Here is a 22,127-nt window from a genome sequence, read left to right as displayed (position 1 = left end):
CAGCTCTTCAGCGCTCTACCCCGGACCGTCGGAACCCCATTTTCAAAAAAGCGATGTCCTCCAATCTCCCATGGATGTCTCATCTGACCTCCTGTCGCTAGACATCCATTGTCATGGATAAATGTGTCTCACAGATGGAAGACTGGGGTCCTTCAGCACCCACACCGAAGCCTGGACAGACGAAGTCTCAGCCTTTAGGCACCCATGAACTAACGAAGGGGATGAAACAACGGTCGGAGCAAAACATGTCCAAAAATATCCTGCACGATCATGGGCGAAACAACCGCCCAGGTGAGACGCTGGCGGTTCATTTCGCGGGCCATCCACAGAGGCTGACGTGGGACACATTGACGGATCTTTTTCCCTGTGATCTTGCAGGCCCCGTGCTATGAGCTGAGGTTCCAGCCGAGGTCTGTCATGATCCCCAGCCGCTTGAAGTGCCATGACGTTATCCCCCGACCAACCTCATTTGCGAGGCTTGCCCACACGCTTTTGGTTCTTCTGCGCTGTGACAAGAAGGGTCAGGATGGGCAAAACTCTCTCCACAGATTTGCCAGCTTGGGGCGATCTCCCGCTTTCACTAACAATGGCAGCCACCAACATAGGAGTGTGATCCCTTTCGCCAGGGAGACCGTATGCTTTGTTTTCTCATGATATGTGTTCAAAGTGCTTCCACAATCCATGACGTTGAACCTGTGTTTTGAGACTTCTCGGAGCCGAAGAAGTTGGCCACGCTCGGTTACCTCATAGGCAAGATGGACCTCGCTGTGCTGGAACCCCGATTTTCACATCATCTACCAAAGAGAGCAACGTCAAACCCATGTCCTCCCTCAGGCCCACTAGGAATTCCCCACCATGCCAGGGATCAAACGCCGAGGTTCACCAATATCTACCCGGATAATTCAACAAAACCCTCGTAATATATTTAATTCCAAATTGTCATCCTCCTGGTGGGATGCTAGGTCGGTTTTCTTGTCATCACGTTTCCCTGTAGACTGGAAACTTGCAATTTTTTACAACACGAGGTACTTCACAAGTCTCGGTCGAAGTGGTGCGGATCTGCAGAAAGGCTGACTACTCGTCTGGCCAACATTGGGAAATTGGGATATATAGGTCTTTCTGGTCGCGTCGAACGCCTTACAATATGTGCGGCCCTTTATTATACGCATTGGAAACTCTCGCTCTGATCTGAAATGTCACCAGGAACCAGACGTTTCTGCGGAGGCTTTAGGTCTCCGTACCCTACTTTTGTGGGACGTAGAAGAGACGATGGGAAATATGTTATCCGTCTAATAGTCAGGGTCTTCATAACATCCCCGGCCTCGGGCATCTCATGCCACAGGGCAGACCTCAGTCCACGTAAAAACCATGGCCTGCCACAGGGCATCTCTTCCCACAGGGCATCTCATGCCACAGAGCAGACCTCAGTCCACGTAAAACCATGGCCTGCCACAGGGCATCTCTGGCCACAGGGCGGTCCTCAGTCCACGAAAACAATTGCTGGCCTTCCCAGATGAGTGTAATTTCACCGTTCAGGAATTTGAAACGTCACAGCGGAAATGGAATCATATATCTGGAACAGCATTTAACCCGCGTGTCGCTCGATTTTCGGTGGGTGACACACAATGACCAGGGACCTGAAGCCCAGCGTGCAGTGACGAAGACGAGCCTAGGAGTTTGGAGTGATCAAATCGGGCCGCTTAACAACGAACGCCAAAATGGACATTTGCACAGGTCGTTAACTAGATGAGGGCATCGCTTTTTGTCCGTTGGTGTTCAACTCTGACCTTGTCAGCGGCAGCTTGTCATTGGTGGTTCGATGAGGGTATTGCCAAGCAAAATAAACGACGGTCGCGGGTGGTTTTGGTTTGGTTACGTCAGCACTCAGTCCCCAAAAAAATAAATAGTTAAATAAATAAAAAATTAAAAATAAAAACCAAAAAGGGTGGTCGTGGTGGTTCTTTTGGTTAATAACGTAACCAGGCATATTCCAGTTGATCACCAGGTATTTGCGAATTGCCCAGGCAAACCACATCAGTGCCATCACCTTATTGCTAGTCAACATGGTTGAACGGTCATCTCGACAAGAGATGAGTAATGCCTGAGGCCCTCAGTTGATGGTGTTGAACGCCGTACATGGATAATCAAATTCTTGGACACCACGATTTTGGCATCATCTGAAAACCATGGGTCTCCTAACTCATATATCTAACCCATTCACAGCTAGACTCCTGTTATAGACCGTCTGATGACAGACGAAGAAATACCTGTGATTCCCTACCCTATCTTGCTGCATCTTTTTTGATAGAATTTCTGCTATGGCTTTAGAAACCCCTCTTCAGGAGAACAAGAAAAAGGGAGGCCCCTCCAAAAGGGCATTCCGGCAAATGAGAGAACGACGAAGGGAAGGCATCATCAAAAAGGCCTCCGAGTATAGCAAGCTATGCGAAGCGGATGTTTGTCTAGGCATCCGATTGAGGGGTTCTGGTCGCGTGTACACGTTCTTAGCTGACCAGAGTGGGATTTGGTCCTCCTTTGAGTCTCACTTGGTAGGATTCCATTTCTAGTGTGCAATGCAGACACTAATCCCCTACAGGAAAAGTACTATCCTACGCCCATTCGGAGAACGATCGAGAACATTCCACGATCGCGAAATACCCAGCACGGCCGCCAGGATTCGGAGACAGCTGGAGACAAAATCGAATCTACAAAGACTATGTGATTTGGGAGGGATTAAATATGGCCCGAGTCGGATGACAGGATAAAATCCAATAACTACCTACACTGGTTGGAAGGTGATTGAATGGCTGGGTGTCTGAATTCATACGGAACCTCTGTTGGTACTCCTAGGTGGAGAAAGGAGTAGTTTGTGTCCAATAATTGTTGAAAGGCGGTGGGTGTTATATGATTGGTTGAACGTGAGCCCTCGGCACGACTCGTACGGCCCAATCAACTCGATGGTGTGGGATAGATGCTCTGAATTTGACAACTTGTATATCGAAACTTCTATCCACTTGAAGTAAATGGAGGCTCATAGAGGCCTTCAGAAGCAGAGTCCACGATGCTAATAGTCTACAGTGCGCCGAACTTTGATTCCTTTTGAGAAATAATCGATCCTGATAGTGTAAACAATAATGCCAGAAGAGCAAACATAGAACATGGCCCCTTCACGAACGTTGAAGGATACCTGTCAGGGTGCGATACCTGTGTGGTGCCCATAATGCGAATGTGGGAAACCCACGGAGAGATGTGGTGCAACTTTGGGGATTAGGGTTAAGCCTGGTTCGGTTAGTTCGGCACCTAGTCAGCCTTCAGCGCGTCAACTTCAGCGGCTTCGGCTTCAGCGGCTTCAGCGAGTTACCTTCAGCAGTGCGGCCACCCTGCACTCCACGATCAGAGCCATATTTACTAGGCGTCTTCTTGCTAATTTCCCGCAGGTGCTCGAGAATAAGAACCATTTCCGTTAAAAGAGACCAGTATTTAAAGCCACTATCGGCAATCCAAATGCCCATCGAAAAGATGTCCTTCTCATCAAGTCGTAATGACTAACAACGGCTTCCAAGCCCGCGAACAGCAAAGGCTCGTACTGACTGCGCACTGACCAGTCCACGGAAGAAATGAATGAATAAACCAGGGAGTGTGCACACGATCAAAGCATCGCCAAAAGTCGACGTATAACAGCAGGATTGCAGCGATCCTCCGCAGGAGGGCTTCCTCCATTCATGTATACATGCCCTGCATCCGACCGGAGTTCTTGAACTCCCCGACGAATTTATCATTCGCCTTCGTCGCCTTCACCAAGTGCTTGAAGGTCACTTGTGTATTCTCGACCGAAGCCAATGCTTGGGCGATGGACGAAAGATTTTTAATCTATCACATAAAAGTCAGCCGATGTCAGGACGGAGTCGAAGACTCGAGGTATTGTGACTCGCCTCTCGGCCGTTCAATTTCATCGATGCTAGATGTTCGATTTCGCTAGGGTCGACGGTGGAGGGTCCTTGAAGGGTTCGAGCCTCTGAAAGGAAGCTTTCCCAGATGTTCCGTCGCGCGTTCTGCGTCAATTCTGGATACTTGATCTTCAGGTGGATGCGGCTCAGAACGGCCTCGTCAAACTCCATCACGCGGTTGGTGGTCAGAAAGAGGACGCCTTCGTAGTATTCAAGTTTCCGAAGGAAGACGGTCACTAAACGGTTGTGGCTCCCCTGGTACGATGCGCGCTTCTCCATAAACACATCGGCTTCATCGACCAGAAGGATGGTGTTGAGGCGTTTGGCAATTTTAAAGATCCGATCGAGGGTCATATCTAGTTGCAGGGGATCGCCATGGTCCGCAATTAAATCGCCTGCCGAAACCTAATGAATGAGCATGGAACCGGAACGTCTGTTGGATGGGCATCGCCTACCGAATAGAGAGGTGTCTGGAATCGCTCGGCTGTCGCCTCGACCGTGAATGTCTTCCCGACTCCGGGCACACCGCTGCCGCTGTTAGCAAAGAGCTTTCTCCTAGGAACTTCGGTCCTTACTAGAAGAGGACGTTGAGCCCTCGGCCCTTTCCTTTGATAAAATCATCAAAGACTACGTCTTTGTTGCCGGACAAGCGAGCGGTAGTAACTGAGAGAAGGATTTCTTTCGTGTCATTGGGAATTTGCAAGCGGTCAAATGAGGCAGGGGACCATTGAACATCTGCCAAATCCCCGACAGCACACTCCACTGGTTGAATGAGTCAGCACAGTCTGTAACGATCACAATTGTCAATTACTCACCAAAGATCTTGTCAGTGAAGCTGAAGCACCGAACCGTCGGACAACATATGAGACACTCCTCCTCAGTGATTGCACGTGGGTCCTTTCCATTGGCCTTGAATTTTTCGAGCTCGGCCCGCCGTTCTTCCTCACTGAAAGAAATGGTGCGGATGGTCGAATGGTCTTCCCAGCAGTCGGAGACCCGTGGGCGACGGTAGTTCGGCATCATCTCACGAAACAAGGCTGCATCGACTGCCACGCGACTGTCGATATTCAATGCCAGCGGCTTCCCATCCTTCATGATAAAGGCCATGCCCTTGCAGTGTTGGATCAGGACACTCGTGCTGGAGCGTCCAATGAATTGGCTTAGCTTGCGACCGCGTTCAACCAGGTTTTGAGTGATCCCTTCGCAGTCCGGATGGTATTGGAGTGGAAATACCTCAAGGGTGTGAATCGGTTTTCGTCCACGAAACTTGACAATGCCCAGCTCGATCCCTACTTCCCCAAATTCATGATCATCGTGGTCGAGATAATGACATTCGAGTTTGAGATGCGTGACGTCTTTCCGGGTAGTCTCTTCTGCAGCGTCGAAAACTATACATCGAGACTTTCCAGTCCCTAAGCACTTTGTGTACAGATGGCATCCAGGTTTGAAAAGAAGCTCAAGAAGATCGTAAGTGATCTCCCTGCGCTGCAACAATGGAGTAAGCCGTTCCACGATCGCTGCATAAGCTTCATCGATGTGGTCGACCAGGAGGCGTAGGTGCTCAACGCCTTCTGAGTGGCTCCTGGTATCTTGCAGCAATTTGGCTGCGGCTGTACAATCCACATATGCATCCGGGTTGGCGGGGGAAGGGACACTCAGACCAGGGGGGATGACTCTGTCTCTGGACACGGCGGCAAGCACTCTGGTTAAGTCGCTCTGTGTCAGTTCCTCAAGTTTGAACTTGAGCTCCGGCAGGAAATGAAACAGGACGACCTGCTCGATCTGCTCACGGGATTAGCTCCAGCATTGCCTCAGACGCCGGGTACTTACCGATGGCTTGGCTTCCATCACACTGACTGTCTTGACATTCTCCAACACCTCTCGCAGGATATCGCGCAGGATCTCGGACTTTACGTCGATGTACGTAGTGGACTTTTTGGATTTGGAATCTGCGAGAATAAGATTCTATCCTCCACTGGGATGTCCATGGTACGCACCGATATGTTCGCGAACGACAAATACGTATCCACTAAAGTCGTCCACTTCCGGTTCAATCGATTCGACCACTTTATATTTCGAGGTGTCCTTGTCCCATCTGTGCAGGCGTCAGTAATCTCTGGTGACTATGCGCAGATATGGAGACGTACATTTCCAACACTTTCTTGAATGTGGCCTCGCAGGATTCGGTAATCCCTTTCGACGAGCCATTCTCAATGTCGGTACAACCAGACTGACTTCTGGTCTCAGCAGCGCTTACCAGCTGCTTCTCCAGTTCGTCGGCGTCAAGCGGCGGCGTGGAGAGTCCGAAGGAAGAGGCAGGAGTGGCAGGGAGTCCACCTGGCCATGTGACTGGGTTGGAACAGGCCTTTTCCGCTAAGACTTCCACGATTCCTTCCGGCTCTCCAACGATGGTGGGCAAAGGTTTCTTTTCAAAGCCCTGGTCAATGGCTTGGAGGACAGAAGGGGAGGCGTCAACGTCTTGGTGAGCAGCGACCATACTGAACAGTACTATGGTGATTGATAAAGAGATATTTTGGAACAGATTGAAACGGTGTTGAGTGGGAGCCGAATGTCAAAAGAAAGATTTTATGGGGAGAAGCGCGCCCTTTTTTATATCTCCTGGAGACTGGTTCTCCTCGCACAGTTCCGACCAGAAGGAGCATACTAGGATACTACAGCATGCAGTTCTGGTCACATCATCTACTCCAACATCTGCATCTGATATCCAAAAGTATGTTGACCGTTTTTGATTTCATTGGCCGTCCGTCAGGTCTGACAGGCGAGAAGTGTAATAATCCATTAAATATTTCGGGATTATACAAGTAAGATTCCAGGGAACATATGCAGAATATTCTAAATTTGAAAAGTATCTGTTGGTCCACAAAACTCCGATAGGTATATGTGGCGCAGCTGCATGACGTGTCCCAGCACAGGAACGGCATATATGGAGGGCCCCTCCTTCCCGGAAAAGCCGTAGGCTTCTTTCGATTTCTCTAACATACCCCAATATGTCCGCCTCTTTAATCTTATCACAGTTCGCGGCCTTAGTAGCCCGCGCGGAATCAATGGAAAAGAAGCTTTCTCCGAGGAAAATCCGACCAACCCGAGATCAACTGAATCAACTCCGTGAACATAGGGACAAGCTGAGAACGACTTTATCGAAACTTGACGCCGAAGTCACGAGCCTAATACAGCCTGATGAGGAAATTGTCAAGCTCCTGGATAGAATTCGGTCGGGGAAAAATTCCTTGGCGTCTATCTCAACAGCCCTTTCAAGGAATCTGATCTTGATCTTTACTGGTCCCAAGGACTCTAGTCTGGACTCAGTACAGGTGACAGCGAGTAAAAAGCACACTCGAAAAAGGTGCCTGAAATTAAGGAGCCAACATCCCCATGTTACATTGAAGTGGGCACAAGCTCTTCCACCGTCGACTTGGAAGTCAAGAGGAATGACCGATGGTGCTTTCGATTACCTTCTGGAAGCGCTGGAAGCGGAGCGATTGGATAGCGTTCTACCAATGGTACATAATATTTTGCAATCCTTGGAAAAGGAAGAGCCGTTGAATTCGTGTGATGCATTCAAATCATTCGTGTCAGAAATTTTGAACACAACCACGGCGGATGAAAGCAGAAACACTTCGAATATAAGCCAACAAAAGAAAAGGTCTATTGCAACAGACACTACACATGGTGCTCCGCCTAGGAAGATCCTATGCACAGAAGCGCGGTTCCAAGGTAAGTGCATCAGACTTTCGCAGCATCAGCAAACATTGACAAGGCCAGGTGCGAACGAAAGCCGAGTAGATCACACTGACGGGGAGGACGAAAGACACCGACAACTCCAACTGATGGAGAGAAGCAAACGCACGTAACAATAACGCCAGACGATGCCTTGATGAAGCTAATTGAGACAACAGAAATCGATTATAAGGGGTCGTCAATGCCGACAAGTAAGCTGCCGCTTTTGATTGACAGGCTTTCGACGGCAATAAAGAGCAGTGAGCAGTGGAAATGGGAACGCAGAATATTCTTGGAGAATAGTGGAATGTTGGAAGCGAATATGGTGGACAGAACGGATTGTTTGAATTTCTTCGTTCCCAAAGATCGAAATCACGACATCTCCATCACTCTAACAGTCGGCCACGAAGTTGGACTAGAGGTGATTGGTGAGGTGGAAGCTATTGACTTGTGAAAGTCACAGTTGCTCCTATCACACGAACTCGGCACCCAGGAGGCACTGTCGCTGTTTCTTCCTTTGAAGGGTCGTTTTCCCAGACTGGAGGAGAATCATAGTCCACCTTCGGATCATAAATCATTATGGATTTGCCTTTTCCAGTGATTTTCCTAGCATAGTCCGCCTCTCGAAATAATTTGAAGCCTTTTATGTCGTACAAAACGTCGTCCTCCGCGGTAGTCCCAATGCCATCAGACATTTCCCAAACGACAATGGCGAAAGTTGTTGGTAATCGAGGGAACCCAGAATCGATATTGCGAGTCTTAGAAGGAGTGACTGGGGAAGAAAGGTAGCCAACTTACTGTCAGCATACTCAAAGCGAAGATATGAGGGAAGTTACCTCTGGCCTTTCTCCTCGCGCCCGCATCCAAGGACGTGAAATTTTTGGGCGGGGGAGGGGCAATTGTCACATGACGGAAACCTTGCGGCCTAATCGGGCAGAAAGCACAATCCAAAATCGCTAGAGCAGCACACATTTCATATTAAGACGAGTCAAAAATAGAGGATTTATGCATTTTCTGTCAACTCCCATGAACCCTTGTGTGATATCCTAGTCTAATAGAAAGAGTTTCGACCTTTGATGTTAAATCAAGGTTCTGGCGCTGTCGCCTGCAGTGACATATTTAGTGAGGCACCAGGATTGAAAATTGTGATTGCTCCACACGAAGTAATGTTTGTCTGTCTGATGTCCAGCGACAGAAGCCCACTCTGGCCAATTTCGAAAAATGCGGAACTTCTTGTTGGTTATGCAAGTATAACAACATCATACATTTCAAAATATACCAGCACATAAGGCAGACTCATAATTGTCTGGGCTTTGACTAAAACAGATCTTACTTATTGACCTTACGGCTTTCGGACCTCCATCAAATTGGACCAATCTACTGACAACGTGTTGTTTCTTGGTGTGTGACATTTCGTCTGTTCGACTTTTCTGATCGTAACGCGCTGAGGTCTTTTACGCAATATTAACTTGACAATTCTGGTGTCTCATCTCCTAGGATCGACTATTCGATACCCAATTATTTAGCGCCTATCTATCACACCAAAGGTGCTCAGACCCCTCAAGGCTGAAGTTACCGCTCTAAGTGGGGAGATATTGATCTTACGAAATAGCTGTCCAGGGTTCGAGCCATGTTGATGCTTTTGAGGCGGCTGTGATGGCGAGCCCAACGTAATTAATTGGTCATGTCACCTCTTTCTTACACCAATCAAGTCGTACAAGTCCTTTGTATCTAATGTTCGCCGGTCGTCACTGGGCAAGGAACGTCCATCGTTCATCAAGTGGCGTACGCCGCACCAAAGGTTTCCATCCTTCCGATGCGATGTTGTTGGTGTGAACTACCGCTGTTGATATCTTGTGCATTAGTGCAAGCGGCAGTAGACCTGTGAGGCTGAGCAATTTCGTGATTTTTTGCATCTCTCTATGATCTATGTCTTCTTAAGGTTTGTCTGCCATGAACCCCCACTTATCTTGGGTCCATCTTGCCTCCCCCGTTTATGATCAAGTTGCTGTGATTGAGCGCACCGGCCGTCTCACTGCGGGACCTCAAAGGCGCGCGGCTATTATTAATAGAAGCTGAAATTTGTGTGCTAATTTCTGCCACTCCTGCGTTTCAGCTCCCAGAACATGAATCAAATTTCAACATATATATCAACCATCAGACCTCACCCTGACACTACCAAACTTATCCTGCCATCTCCCAACAGACCAAATAACTTCAAGCATTCTATCCAAACTTTCTGTTTCAATCTATCAAGATGTCTACCAACAGATTCATCCAGTCTTTCACTCAGGTCCCAAAGGAGCTGTTCCGCCTGAACACAGCGGCTGCTGTTCGCCTCCGCGCTCAGCCAGGCCCTGTGCGACCGCAACGCAGCTTCGATCTTCTTACAACCGCAGGAAAGGTTCAACCTAAGGCTCTCAATCCGGCTACTTATGAATGTACATTATTTATGGATCCAAGATATCTAATTCACGTCACTAATATATCGGTCCAGGGCCAAACGGTGCTTCCATGCGCCCCAATTCTGCAGGACAGCAGAATCTCGTTCGCACTTTCCGGGGCTCTTCGATCTACGTCTACGCTATTCCAGCAGGTTCGTCCCTCAACTTTCTTGAAGCCTCTGGTCTTTATTCATCCGATACCTGTACAGGGACTGTTTTGCCTGACGATCTCATTCTCGTCCACGAGTTTGGCGACCATTACTCATTGCAAGCCCGAAAGGAGATGACAGTGGAAGGTAATATATACCTCTAACATCAAAAAGAAAGTACTTGCTGACAATTAAACAAAGAACTGAACTCAAAGATCAATGATTTTCTGACCACCAAGGGGCAGCGATTCACCAAGGACGAATGGCTGCAGCGGTACCCTCAGGCGACTGAGTAAGCTTTGCCTGAAGGATGTTTCCTTGTGAAGCAATCATGTCCGCATTTCTATTGGCCGGAGAGAAAACGGTCAACGGGGAACAATCAACTAGTTGTAAGCTGGCTATCAATTGATACGTAGGATAATTCTTCTTGACTCTAGATCTTTTGGTCCGTAGCGGTAGCCCAGTGCAATTATCTTACACTAGACTAGCCGAGGAGATAAAGCGGCAATTGTGTTCCTGGCGGTTATTCTGTCTTGGCTTCACCTGCCCAATCAGGCGGTTGGGTCATCAATGCAGTTGTACCAGTGTCGAAGAAGAAGATACCAAGATTGGAAAAGACACAGGACACGAGGCTCGCTGCTGTGGCTTTCGAAGAGGGAGTTTAGGTGGAGGTCCGTATGCCCCGACCCTCTCACGCTGGGCCTGCTACATATACCACTACGGCACTACCGCATGCGCCAGATCATGTGATTTCTTTGTCAGCGAATGCTAGTCACTGAAATTACACTAGTCAACTCATCTCTCCCTTTTTTCCACTTGGCTTCTATTCTAAGGCTGTCCCAAAGACAATTAACACAGCATGTTCCACAGCTTTCTTCGTCGTATGCACGGCCCTACGCGTGGCATGCCACGTTTCTCGAATCGTCGAGCTTTCTCATACGTGTCAACGCACCAAACGTTTCCAGCAAGCTTGTATCGATTTCAGCTGCACCGCGACTCAAAGCTTTATGACAGAGCCACCGAACAGGATGACTTGGAGTATGAAGATGGAGTTGAAATCTCTGCGGATGGCTTGGTGCATCCGAATATTACAGCTGATTGTATGCAAGAGCGGATTCACACTTTTCGCCTGCTAACTTATTCAGTTTCTAACGGCGCCTTACTCATGCCAAACACGCACTTTATGCAAGAGATCACACGAAGGTCATTCGATCACTACTTAGATATCGTGGAAAGTGGTCAATCCATCACGGCCGAACCACATTATCTGTGCATACCTAAGGGTGATTAAACCCCCTTGTCGTAATGTGCAAAGCTAATCTATCTCTACTCAAGGCACCCCCATTCCAGAGTCATTGACTCTTTTCCGTGAGCGCACTTCTCGCTTCTCCCTTCAGCCTGCACGTCCGATGTCGCTGGATAGTATGTTCAGGAGATCCCCTTCGAGAGATAGGATTACTAACAGGGTCAAGTTTTGAACAAGACGTTGACTCAGTTTTATTTTGACTATGGACGAATTTTTAACCCAGATGACTGGCTTGGTAGACACCCTTACCATGAGGCATCTTTTGACGATCAGGAAGAGTGGATGAACACATAATATGCAGGGAGGAAAATAGGGTCACTTGAGCTTCACCCTGGCTCCTTGACCTCGTGACAAACTTGGGCACCGAAATGACAGATCCGTCCTTCCCTGAATATTTTGTGGGGCACATCCTGCTATCGAAATGAAAGGCATTACTTCTCTCTCAAGTACCACTTACAGATGGCTTTCCATAAGTCAGAATAGGTCTCTTCTTGTCTGACTAAGTAGCCTTGTGTGCAGTTATTCCTAGCCATTACGACCTGTCAAATGGTTCAGCCCGCCCTGACTTACAGGTGCTGGGTTGCTGGGCTCTTGAAATCTGCCTTGGCTCCGTAGTGCCTTCCTCATGAACTCAGGCTTCTCGTATATCCAGATGTTGTTGGCGTCTACAATACAAATGCAATCCTTTCAGAGCAGAGCATATCTCAACGTCATCAGGATGGCTGGGAAGGCTATAGACATCATAATCAAGCCACATTTGCCTTGTTCTCGGAGATTCAGCATCTGCCAATGGTTTCCTGTAGAGTGTCATGGTTAGACATATTCAGGGATCGACAAAGCGAACTTACTCATTGCTATTGAAGACTTCGAAACCGGTGGAGATGATGAGCAAAGGCCAAGCAAGATCAGCGATGATTTGCTTGACTGGCGCGGCAGCAAATGGGGATATTATGATCGAGTCCTCGTCAATTTCCGCGAATCCTCCTGCACCGTGAGTTCCAACGATTTTGAATCCCTTCTTGATTAGTATGTCTTCTGTGACTTCCGTATACTCTGGGTCCTGAGCAAGTAATGGCAACGGTTCCTTGCCACGACAAAGTTGAGCAATAGTAAGAGCCGTCGAATTGTAGATTTGGATTATGCTTCCATCTATTCGACGGACTGAAAATCTTTCCATCGCATAGGACTGGAGCAATTGTTGCTCTATGTCTTCGAGATCCTCTTTCCTCCAGAGCCTGGTACCAGAACTGTACAGATCTGCGGCTCTTTGACTACTGATCCGCCAATCCGTGCATCCGTAGTCAAGCGGTCTTAGTGTTTGATGCATGTCTGGTAGCTGCCGGTCGAGCAAGGGAAAGGAACAATGTGATGAATTGCCGGGAGAAGAGCCCGAGATTGTTTAGGGAGGGGGGGCTTATTCGAGTACAAGGGTCAAAACAGAAAGGCTAGGACTGAACTGTGATACCCGAAGGTTGTCTATTTCTGAGGATGGCACCAATGTTGGATACAGTAACAACGTTCACTTTGATGGATTAGAAAATTTGACAACCTTGGAAGCTCTTCCTAACTACTTAAGTACTGGGCAGGTAGGGCCACAGAGGAAAAATAAAATTCCGTTCACCGCTTTACTGATCCAGGGCGCACAGTGATCATACAGATGTTCCAACGCGGAGTGCCAAATATCCCAAACGGAAACTGCCGGTGCGGACGGGCTACCCAGACCGTGCGGCACATTCTCCTCGCCTGTCCGCTCTTCAAGGGCCTCCGCAAGCAGTATCTTGAGAGACCAGACGGAGGTCTAGAAGGAGGTGGAGATGTGAAGACGGTTCTGAACACACCCAGACTTGCAATCCGGGCGGCTAAATTCATGCTACGATCGGGGCTCCTTGGGCAATTCGGAGCCGTAAGTCAGGAGGAAATAGATGAGGCGGAACACTGAGGTCAATGGGTATACAGAGGCTATAGGGGACTTGGGGAACCCGGGGCGATCGAATGCCTCCGTGGAGCCATGTCCTCAATTTATGCAGACATAAGCGAGATGTAAATAGGTATTACTAACCACCCTACTGCTCATAAGAGGTGGGGGATTATGATAGGCTGGGACGGCGAATGAAAAAAAAACTAATCCAGGGCATGTCGAAGTTCACACCCAATTCTACACCGCCTTATATCCGTCGCAGGAGACGTTCTAGGACAGGGAGAAGTTCCTCTTGAGGTGTGGGAAGTTCTCTTACAAGGTGGGGTTCTTTCCCGGCTCGGAGCTCGGGAAAACCTCTGGGCCTGCTTGATGTCATTCCCAACCACATTCTGCGCGACCCAGGGAGGGACATGGCTCTGTCGTTCTGCAACTACATATAGCACTACATATATTCGAAAGCAGAACAAGGAAGTTCGAGCGTTAAAAGACATTTCTAGTTATACCGCTCCCTCCTTGAGGGTCGTGCTCCAAAAAACTTGAATAGCTCCCCGGCTCCGGCCAGGAAACTGGTCCGAGAACAACCTTATCACCTCAGACCAAGGCCGTTTCTCGTCTCTTCTTAATTTCAACAGGAGATCCCGGTCTTCAGGCGAATACGGCATGCCCTTTCTGGAGCTGCCATGGGGCTCACAACTCTCAGACCGTTGAGGCAGGCGACTTGCTGGCCGCACGTCTCCGTTCCCCGTTGCCAGTAGATCGGGCGTAGGCATGTAATGTGGCGGGGAGTCGTCCAACAGCCAGGGGAGGAGTTGCAAACGTTTGTCAAGCGGCAGAGACTGCAAGTAGGTATAGAGTGGCGCAAACGGGTTCCCCCCTGGGGCGGACGTATGGGGCCCTAGAACCCGTTTGAGTGGTCGTCCATCGAGTCGACACCGCTTTCGCTTGCGGGATTTGGACTGTCTACCACCGTGGGCGGAGTTCGGAGAGTCTCTGGAGGGAGGATTGCCGACCGCAACGCTGTGACGGTCGTTAGGGGAGCTGGTAGACTGAGTATCTTCGCCTTGCCTCGGCCTGATGGAGTCTCGCTGATCTAGTGCACTGTAGAAAAGGGGTGGCGGGTCTGGATATGAACAAATCGCCTCTGACAGCTTAGGATCGTCCCCCAACGAGAAGGGCTGATGTAGATCCCCTGATTCCAACGGCCCATCATCGGCGAGAATGAGAGGGTCAATGGGAATGTGCTTTTGTGCACCTGGCACGCTGTCAACCGTTGAGGTATTTGTCGGATTCGTCGGTCCACGACCGGTTGAGCTGGACGGCTCTTCGCAGAGCTCGGACGCCGATGATTTAGGCGCCGCCTCAATGACATCTGGCAGAAACGTGATGATATATGCATTCCGGGGGCCATGGGGTTGGATGCGTAAAATTCCCCGGCCAAACACCTCCTGCGCTTCACTAGAAGCGGGCCGGAAGTTACCATCCGGTCGCCTCTGGGATGGAACTGACCCTTTCCTGGTGGTGTTATCGGACGATGATCGTGTCGTCTGACGTTCGTTTGAGTCGCGGATGGGTCTGGATGTCAATATTGGATGTTTACTCAGTCCATCCACAGCTTGACCGTTCTCGCTGTCCCAATTATCGTTCCAGTCTTCATAATGATAGGATGCACGGGACGAAGCGTTCCCGGCCATCGCTTTGACCTGGCGGCCTTGCTCACGGGTCGGTGATTTCTCGGAAACGGATGTGAATTGTTCCAGCCCACCAATATTGGCCCTCAGATGACAGCAGGCACGGCAACTTTGTCCAGTGGATGGCCGGGATTGAACGGGATCAGAGACAGCAACGCCCTTATCATCATCGGCGGGGCCTCTATTACCTCTCCCACCTCTGCCTGCGCTTGGCTCTTCAGCCCCAAGGCCCTCATATCCGAGGCTTTCCGGGCAACGTGTCTTGCTTCCTGTGTCCCCAGCTGCATCGGTTGTGGCTACCTGGCTCTGAGAGTCTCCAACGGCCCTTTCGTCAATATTGACACGTTCCGTGTGAGGTGCCCTTTCTGGGCCGAGAGTGTCCTCCAGGACGCCCATGGAAGGTGACCGAGAAAGACTCGCAGATATAATGTCACCAATTAACGGCGTCGACTCGCCCATGCTTTCTTCAGGCAGGTCCAAACTTGTACCACTTGGCAACTCTATTATATGTTAGAATTATATATCCTGTGCCCTGGACTCATCTCAGGCCTACCTGGAACTTCCTGCTCCGTTGCAACCGGTCTAGACTCTGAAATGGCAGGCTGCATTGAGAAGGACGCCTGCTCTTCCGACTGCTCCTGCGAGACATCCTCCACGGCAGCTTTGCGGCTATCACCGTCGTTTGTGTGGGTTTTTACCGGGCCTGACGCGGCAGCTGGAAACCGTTAAAGTTAGCAAGGCAATAGAAAGGATCCAACTCAGAACGCACATACCACCACATGAGTTACTCGGAGAATAGACGGTCTCTGGAGCACCGTGTTGGGCTGGAGCGCTGGCCGCCGCCACACCTGGCTTAGGTGCATCGAGGCAAGTCCGATGGGGGATGTGTGCTGGTGTTGAGGGGAGTTGATACGGCTTCCAACGAGAGGTAGCAATCGGTTTCGGTGGAGGGGGTTGGTAGCAGAAGTTGATATTATCAAGGCTGATAGACATCGTTTAGACCAGTACTGAGAAGTCCTAGTGGGGACGAGGAGAGAACGAAGGAAAAGATAGGCAGGGATAGGAAGACAAGTTCTGTCGAAGCTCGAAGTTCCGGGTCATAGAACCGCTTTTATACCCGAAAACACGCCTTTCACGGAACATATGAAATAATCAGCCGAACCCTCCGTAAGCCACAATGATCGGTCTGATCCTGCTCGGATCCAATAATCAATAGTAACCCAAAGGGAGGGGTTAGAAATGATGATTCGTGTCTCGGCGTTTCGCACGCACGATTCCAGGTTTTCATTGTCGGGCGCTATCTGGTCACTAAGAGATGATCCCAGCGTAGGCGCCACCACGTAAACCAGGGATCCAGGATTCGCCTGCGGCACTGGTGGGTTGGAAAGTCCGCCTAGCCAGAGAATTGTCGGCGGTCCGAAGGGGGCTTCATCCCATGCTGCAGCTCCATCACTCTTCGCAACTTACGCTGGATACCACGACGTCATCCTTTCAGATCAAGCGCGTCCTTGTTCGCTTCAGGCAAATCAGAAGGCACAGCCAGCAACCGACCATTTCCGGGCACTAAAGGGGGTTACGCAACCAGAATGTCCTGAGCTCCGTCTCGGGCGAGAGGCAGCGCCATCGAGGCATTTTTGCCATTGGCTTTCAGGATCGGCCGAGTGCACCGAGTTCACCGAGGCAGTGCTGATCGAGGCTGGATGGCACAGGGGGGACTCCGTCGGCCAGTTGCTGTTGACGAAAGGTGGCCGCCTAGTGAAAACTGGATTCCAAACATCCTTTCGGATCGCACGGCGAAGTCCGTGGTGATCTCCTCCTCCAGTAAGATCAGGGGATCGGACTGCAGACGCCGTCCATGGTGGCCCAGCGGTTTCATGGCTGCAGGTCGACGATGGGCAGACGGAGGCTGAGCGGTCCTTGTTGGGGGACGGTCATCTCCGAAGGGTGGGGGCCGGAGCAGATTGGTCCGGTGCGCGTGACAGGATGGCAGGGGGGCCGAGCGACAGCGTTGCGAGGGAAGTAAAAGAAAGAGAGAGGAGGTGGTCGTCGAGCGACGCACCAGCGGCCTTATATAGTTCAGCGGACGAAGTGAAGGCGGGCACGGGCGGCAGATCCCGGCACGGTATAGCGCGGGACGCTAAACCTGATTGGATAGACGCCAAACTGCATCAGGCAGCCACGGGACGGGCGCTAAACCGGAACGAGGGAGTTGCCGGAAACGGCGCCCCCTTGGTAAATGCGAATTGTACCTACGTTCAAAGGTTTCGAATCGAAAGGCGATTACGAAAGTCTACTATACTTAGAAAACTGTATCAACGGATACACGATCGGCGGAATTGCTAGAAGGTTCCGTGTCGGTCGGCTGTCCTGTCCTGTCTGAACTGGCAAGCTGTCAACAGCGACAGCGACTCTTCTGCATTGCTCTCCTGCATCTTCCAGTTTGGCTGCAGGAGTAAACAGGCTCCAGGGATCAACGGCCAAGGTCTGATAGGCAAGACTCTATTGGTACTTGTACTGCTCCGCTTGATATTATGGACAGCCCCGTGTTAATGAACGGCCCGTTGGGCATGAGACGGTGTGGGCTAACCGCTTACAGCATATTGCTAGGTGTAACTTATTGGGAGCCTTCCACTTCTTGTAAGGATGACCAAAAGCCTTTTCAGCTATGATGACGAAACCCGTCAATCCCGGCTGATCGACCCATGGGACGAAGATGCGCAGTATGCGCCAGCACCGGCTGACTTCGGCCGTACACCCGCTATATCGTACTCGAAGGCTGGAGATACGTGTACAAACTTATGCGATGCTCAGTGCCTTCATGCAGCGACCTTTGGCCAGTGGTCTTGGCAGGATCTCAAGGGTAGGAAACACTAAAGATCACGAAAACCCGCCTTGTGAAGCTCACTGCCCACGTGGACAATGGTGGCAAGTTGGACAGCCACGACGATGTCCCAGAGGAAATTCGCTAAGCTCTATACCTTGAGGCCCAGCAAAAGCTCGAGAGAGCCTCAAATAAATCGAACAATCAGCTTGTCAGTGCTCCCAATCCAATCAACATCAATCTCTTGCCCGCGCCCTGCACCCCCGAATAGGAAAGTTAAAATCACCGGGCCGAGAGATGTCGCCGTTCAAGGAATACTGCGAATGGCATGAACTGCAGGTGACTGATGAAGCGCGCAAGGCGGACTGGTGAAAATCACGTGACATAACTCTGTCAAACGGCCTTTACCTCGAGTTAGTTGAAGAGAATCAAGAGCATGTGCAGTTTATCATTGAATAAGGGGTAACAAAGGGGGCTGCGTGGCGATTTGTTCGCGACATGTATGAGTGGGCTAACCATGTGAGAAAAGAGCCGTCGCCAGAAGAAAGCATATAGGAGGACATTGCCGCTTGGGTACTGGTACTGTAGAATACACTGTTCTCTTCAGTGATGGAACTGTTATCTGCATTGCATATGTATTGAACCTTTTCTGGTTTACTTAGTCTGTTATCTTATAGTTTCAAGATCTTGAATAGCTTAAAATACCACATTGATTACGACTGCAGTACGTCCACTGTACCCAAGCAATACTCCTGCGGGTTCTAGGATGAACTTCTCTATCGCGACTCAAAATTATCCCACAAAAGCGTCAAGTGGAACAGACTTCTCAAATTATTTCGCTATGCAATCTACATAAATTATACCTCGAAGATTGTGCAATGTGAAGGCACCCACATATCACCAACTGTCTTCCAGATTCTTCTCAAAAATAGTGTTCCAATTCTCCTGAAGTGCCTCACGCTCACTACTGTCAGAACCATCAAGATAGTCCCACTTCTCCGCTGCTTCTACTCTCTTCATGGCCAGCCGGCTGTCCCTGTCTACCCAATATTAGCCGACTCTGATACTCGCATAATCCCGTAAAATACCTTTTTTGACTTGTTCTGGATCAATTTTCTCAACGATAGCGGCTGACGGGATGTTATGAAGGCATAGATAAGTGCCACTGATGTGCTGATCCGCCTTATCTGGTAGTCTCAATTCAAGATCTTTAACTAGATCCTGCAGCCTGAAGAAGCAGGCATCTTCTAAGCGATTTGTATCGATAACGTAAAGGGCCCAATTACTGCGCGAGAGGTACGGCGCCTTGCCCCGCCAGGGTTGTTTTAGCCCCCAATTCTCTGCATGCTCGCGATCGGAGAAGAGGCTGATAAATGGAACAGGATCCCTACACTCCCAGGTGAATTGTTTCACGATATCTGTCTCAAACTCAGAGTTTGCTTGGTCCGCATAGGTCTTCCTTCGATGTGCAGCAATAAAGCCCTCGCTCTCAGAGTAACCTGTTCGGCTACCGGGATAATTAATTCGATACAAGCGTGAGGGCACGCTTTCCTTCGATAAACGATACTCCATATTTCAAAGTGATGTGGAAACTAAATCAAACGAACTTTTCTTGAACGCGTTTGAGACTAGGAAAAAGCATGGAAAGTGGTCTACGTCACCTCATATCGCCACATTGTCAAACCTAGAGGCTGCTTAGCAAGCCACAAAAGTCATAGTGCTGCCGACGGATTTCCCGCAGCACCTAGACCTGTATACTTGCAGATTTTATATTTTATGTAGCTATAGTATAAACTATATCGAATTCACGATAGGACATATTGTGGGCATACCCATGAATTTTTGCCAATCAGCGACTGAGAAAAGGCGGCCCCTTGATAGCATGTCCAGCAGAACCCTGTACCTGGTATCACTGGTGCCTGCAAGTTGTAATCTGCCAGCCATGCTTCGAACACGATCCATGATATCGTACTCTGAAACATTAAGGTTATCACCACTGGCGAAGAACCCTGCGGGTAACGTAACTAAAACCGAGTCCCGATGGATGAACGACAACGAATAACGATATCCAAATAAAGGGATATCAATCAGAATGTCTCTGCCTTCACCGAGGAATGACGAAACGATAGCAGTGGAATGTATGGGACCGCGTATCAGATATTCCTCTTCGTAATAAGATCTTTGATCGAGAGAGTAATGTTTCAGGAGACCAGTGACCTTATACACTTCTGTCTCCGGGGAAAGAAGAGGACTAAAGATGACATGAACTCGAAGATTTCGAACGCCTTGTTTCTTCCACGTATCTATCCGGGATGACAGAAGAGACCAAGTCGCCACGGATGAGAATTGTGTTTCATAACGAGCGTTTTTGTCCAAATGAGAACAAACTTCGAACCGGGTGATGTCCCGCCGAGAACGATATCGAGGCCAAATTGTCATTTCTGTAGAAATATCGGGCGTTGGTGGAACCGAGCCATTAGAAGTTCCAGAGTGTGTCGCCCGGATCAAACAGAGGGGTAAGTGTTGCCTGTCTTGACCCGTGTGAGGAGAGTCACAGTCATGGCTGCATAACCTCATAGTAGAGTCTAATGGTGCTACCATCTCTATGTCTGCGGATGGTGCTAGCCTATGAAAGTGTAGGGTAAGTGGGCAAGTTGTTTGGGTGGCTGTGTTTCACACGGTGGAATGAAATTGTTAAGGGTAAAAAGGTTAGTTAGGTATAGAATAGTAGCAGTCCATTGATTTCAAGACTTTTCCTCGCTATCCTAAAAGGTTCTAGGGGTAAAATACTAGAGAGGCTAAAGTCATTGACGTCACGACCCTTTCATGAAGGATTCGTAGGTAAGCCATAAGCAGTCCGACATAGTTACGTCCTGCTTACTCCGTACTTAGCTTGGCTAGCTTAGAGCACCACATGATCATACCCAGACAATACTCCTGTGGGACTCTAGGATAAATGTTGTTCCGATAACCAGCTGACTAATGGCGAGAGCTTTCCCTCCAAACACAACCTCATCTCATCCTTATCACAAAACAGAGTTAAAAGCGTCCTTGACTCGACTTTCAATGGCCACTGCACATCACCGCCACCAGCTGTCCCTGACAGGTTTTATTCATCCGCCTCGGAAACCACTCTTGACACCGGAAGAGATTCAAATAGCGCGAATCTTGTTCAAGACGTTGATAGACTATGCACCTGAGCGTTCATCAAGAGGGCGGTACAAACCGGCGGTTCTCATAGAAGAGACATTTGGACGCATTCAATGCAAGGATGCCTTCCTCGAGTACTTCTTTACTTACATATACATGAATGTAACATCGGAAGAAGAGCGCAGAACAGGCTCGGATTTCTGTCAAGTTTTCACCTACTTTCGCGATTTCTCGTCGTGGAGTTCGAAGGATAAAGACACAGCTATGGATACCATCGACAACTTTGCAGAATATTTGATAGATAACTTTTTCATGCCACGTGAGTTGATGTCCGCCTACGAGCTCGATTTATCCTGGGAGGGGCTAACTTTATGACATGATGTAGTTAGGGCGTCATCGGTGAAAACACCACAGCCTACACCCGTAGCGTTATCCGCGAATCAAAATGCACCAACGGGCACCAAAAGTCGTGTGTCTAGGTTACGACAAGAGTGCCTCAAACGTGATCACTATCGCTGTGTTGTCTCCCGCAAGTTTGATAGAGCTGAAGCGAAGAAGCGGCTTGAGCAGAACGAGGATAGCAAAGATGATGATGGAGAGTTTTTAAGAAATCAAAAGAGTGACCAATTCGAATATCTAGAAGTGGCGCATATAATTCCCCATTCACTTGTGACGGTCTCTTCTGAGGAGTCAGAATTGGTATGTGGCCCCAAAGTGTGACCAGGTTCTTGGTTTCTTTCTAATTATAAGCATAGAGTGAGTCAAAAAAGGCTGCTTTGTACATTCTGAATATGTTTGATCCGGACATAGGCCCCCTTATCTCAGGGCCAGAGATCGATAGTCCCTACAATGCTTTGACGCTAACCCACAATTACCATCGGCTGTTTGGAGAGTTTGAAATATATTTCGAACAGAAGGACCCTACCATCGAGCGCACATATTTGATCGACTCTACCGAACAAAGGC

General features: G+C 49.2%; 10 protein-coding genes across 10 annotated transcripts; 5 read left to right on the top strand and 5 right to left on the bottom strand.

The window, feature by feature from the left end:
* Positions 1-2,195: 2,195 nt before the first annotated feature.
* BO97DRAFT_169295 (MADS-box domain-containing protein) lies at positions 2,196-2,772 on the top strand. The gene is made up of 2 exons (XM_025690291.1): positions 2,196-2,549; positions 2,597-2,772. Exons 1-2 carry the CDS (start codon positions 2,319-2,321, stop codon positions 2,720-2,722), a joined length of 357 nt encoding a protein of 118 aa, XP_025548594.1. The 5' UTR covers positions 2,196-2,318; the 3' UTR covers positions 2,723-2,772.
* A 948-nt stretch (positions 2,773-3,720) lies between these two features.
* BO97DRAFT_351922 (ATP-binding protein) lies at positions 3,721-6,050 on the bottom strand (the record flags this gene model as incomplete). Its single annotated transcript, XM_025692005.1, has 8 exons — positions 3,721-3,842; positions 3,902-4,352; positions 4,403-4,475; positions 4,523-4,709; positions 4,763-5,529; positions 5,689-5,729; positions 5,778-5,896; positions 5,945-6,050. Coding segments are annotated over 8 exons (1,866 nt in total), but the record flags the coding sequence as incomplete, so codon positions are not given.
* A 905-nt stretch (positions 6,051-6,955) lies between these two features.
* BO97DRAFT_472471 (uncharacterized protein) lies at positions 6,956-8,561 on the top strand (the record flags this gene model as incomplete). Its single annotated transcript, XM_025700140.1, has 2 exons — positions 6,956-7,682; positions 7,865-8,561. The coding sequence occupies 2 exons, from the start codon at positions 6,956-6,958 to the stop codon at positions 8,137-8,139; spliced, it is 1,002 nt and encodes a 333-aa protein (XP_025548592.1). The 3' UTR covers positions 8,140-8,561.
* Positions 8,562-9,942: 1,381 nt separating this feature from the next.
* BO97DRAFT_351831 (uncharacterized protein) lies at positions 9,943-10,574 on the top strand (the record flags this gene model as incomplete). Its single annotated transcript, XM_025691998.1, has 4 exons — positions 9,943-10,126; positions 10,183-10,281; positions 10,339-10,425; positions 10,480-10,574. 4 exons carry the CDS (start codon positions 9,943-9,945, stop codon positions 10,572-10,574), a joined length of 465 nt encoding a protein of 154 aa, XP_025548591.1.
* Positions 10,575-11,182: 608 nt separating this feature from the next.
* Positions 11,183-11,878, top strand: BO97DRAFT_351962 (uncharacterized protein; the record flags this gene model as incomplete). Its single annotated transcript, XM_025692007.1, has 4 exons — positions 11,183-11,378; positions 11,424-11,561; positions 11,614-11,700; positions 11,751-11,878. The coding sequence occupies 4 exons, from the start codon at positions 11,183-11,185 to the stop codon at positions 11,876-11,878; spliced, it is 549 nt and encodes a 182-aa protein (XP_025548590.1).
* Positions 11,879-12,104: 226 nt separating this feature from the next.
* Positions 12,105-13,109, bottom strand: BO97DRAFT_168986 (uncharacterized protein). The gene is made up of 2 exons (XM_025690289.1): positions 12,433-13,109; positions 12,105-12,381 (listed from the first exon to the last, which is right to left on the bottom strand). The coding sequence occupies exons 1-2, from the start codon at positions 12,909-12,911 to the stop codon at positions 12,216-12,218; spliced, it is 645 nt and encodes a 214-aa protein (XP_025548589.1). The 5' UTR covers positions 12,912-13,109; the 3' UTR covers positions 12,105-12,215.
* A 652-nt stretch (positions 13,110-13,761) lies between these two features.
* BO97DRAFT_168897 (uncharacterized protein) lies at positions 13,762-16,109 on the bottom strand. The gene is made up of 3 exons (XM_025690288.1): positions 15,964-16,109; positions 15,744-15,905; positions 13,762-15,688 (listed from the first exon to the last, which is right to left on the bottom strand). The coding sequence occupies exons 2-3, from the start codon at positions 15,837-15,839 to the stop codon at positions 14,000-14,002; spliced, it is 1,785 nt and encodes a 594-aa protein (XP_025548588.1). The 5' UTR covers positions 15,840-15,905; positions 15,964-16,109; the 3' UTR covers positions 13,762-13,999.
* A 2,799-nt stretch (positions 16,110-18,908) lies between these two features.
* BO97DRAFT_445518 (uncharacterized protein) lies at positions 18,909-19,583 on the bottom strand (the record flags this gene model as incomplete). Its single annotated transcript, XM_025698556.1, has 2 exons — positions 18,909-19,051; positions 19,100-19,583. The coding sequence occupies 2 exons, from the start codon at positions 19,581-19,583 to the stop codon at positions 18,909-18,911; spliced, it is 627 nt and encodes a 208-aa protein (XP_025548587.1).
* A 96-nt stretch (positions 19,584-19,679) lies between these two features.
* BO97DRAFT_168828 (uncharacterized protein) lies at positions 19,680-20,747 on the bottom strand. Its single transcript, XM_025690287.1, has one exon. The coding sequence runs from the start codon at positions 20,610-20,612 to the stop codon at positions 19,806-19,808; it is 807 nt and encodes a 268-aa protein (XP_025548586.1). The 5' UTR covers positions 20,613-20,747; the 3' UTR covers positions 19,680-19,805.
* Positions 20,748-20,924: 177 nt separating this feature from the next.
* BO97DRAFT_168754 (uncharacterized protein) lies at positions 20,925-21,876 on the top strand. The gene has a single exon (XM_025690286.1). The coding sequence runs from the start codon at positions 20,994-20,996 to the stop codon at positions 21,534-21,536; it is 543 nt and encodes a 180-aa protein (XP_025548585.1). The 5' UTR covers positions 20,925-20,993; the 3' UTR covers positions 21,537-21,876.
* The last annotated feature ends 251 nt before the right edge of the window (positions 21,877-22,127 follow it).

The sequence above is a fragment of the Aspergillus homomorphus genome (assembly GCF_003184865.1).
Source record: "Aspergillus homomorphus CBS 101889 unplaced genomic scaffold BO97scaffold_38, whole genome shotgun sequence".
NCBI classification, from domain to species: domain Eukaryota; kingdom Fungi; phylum Ascomycota; class Eurotiomycetes; order Eurotiales; family Aspergillaceae; genus Aspergillus; species Aspergillus homomorphus.
This window is presented reverse-complemented; position numbering and strand designations above follow the sequence as displayed.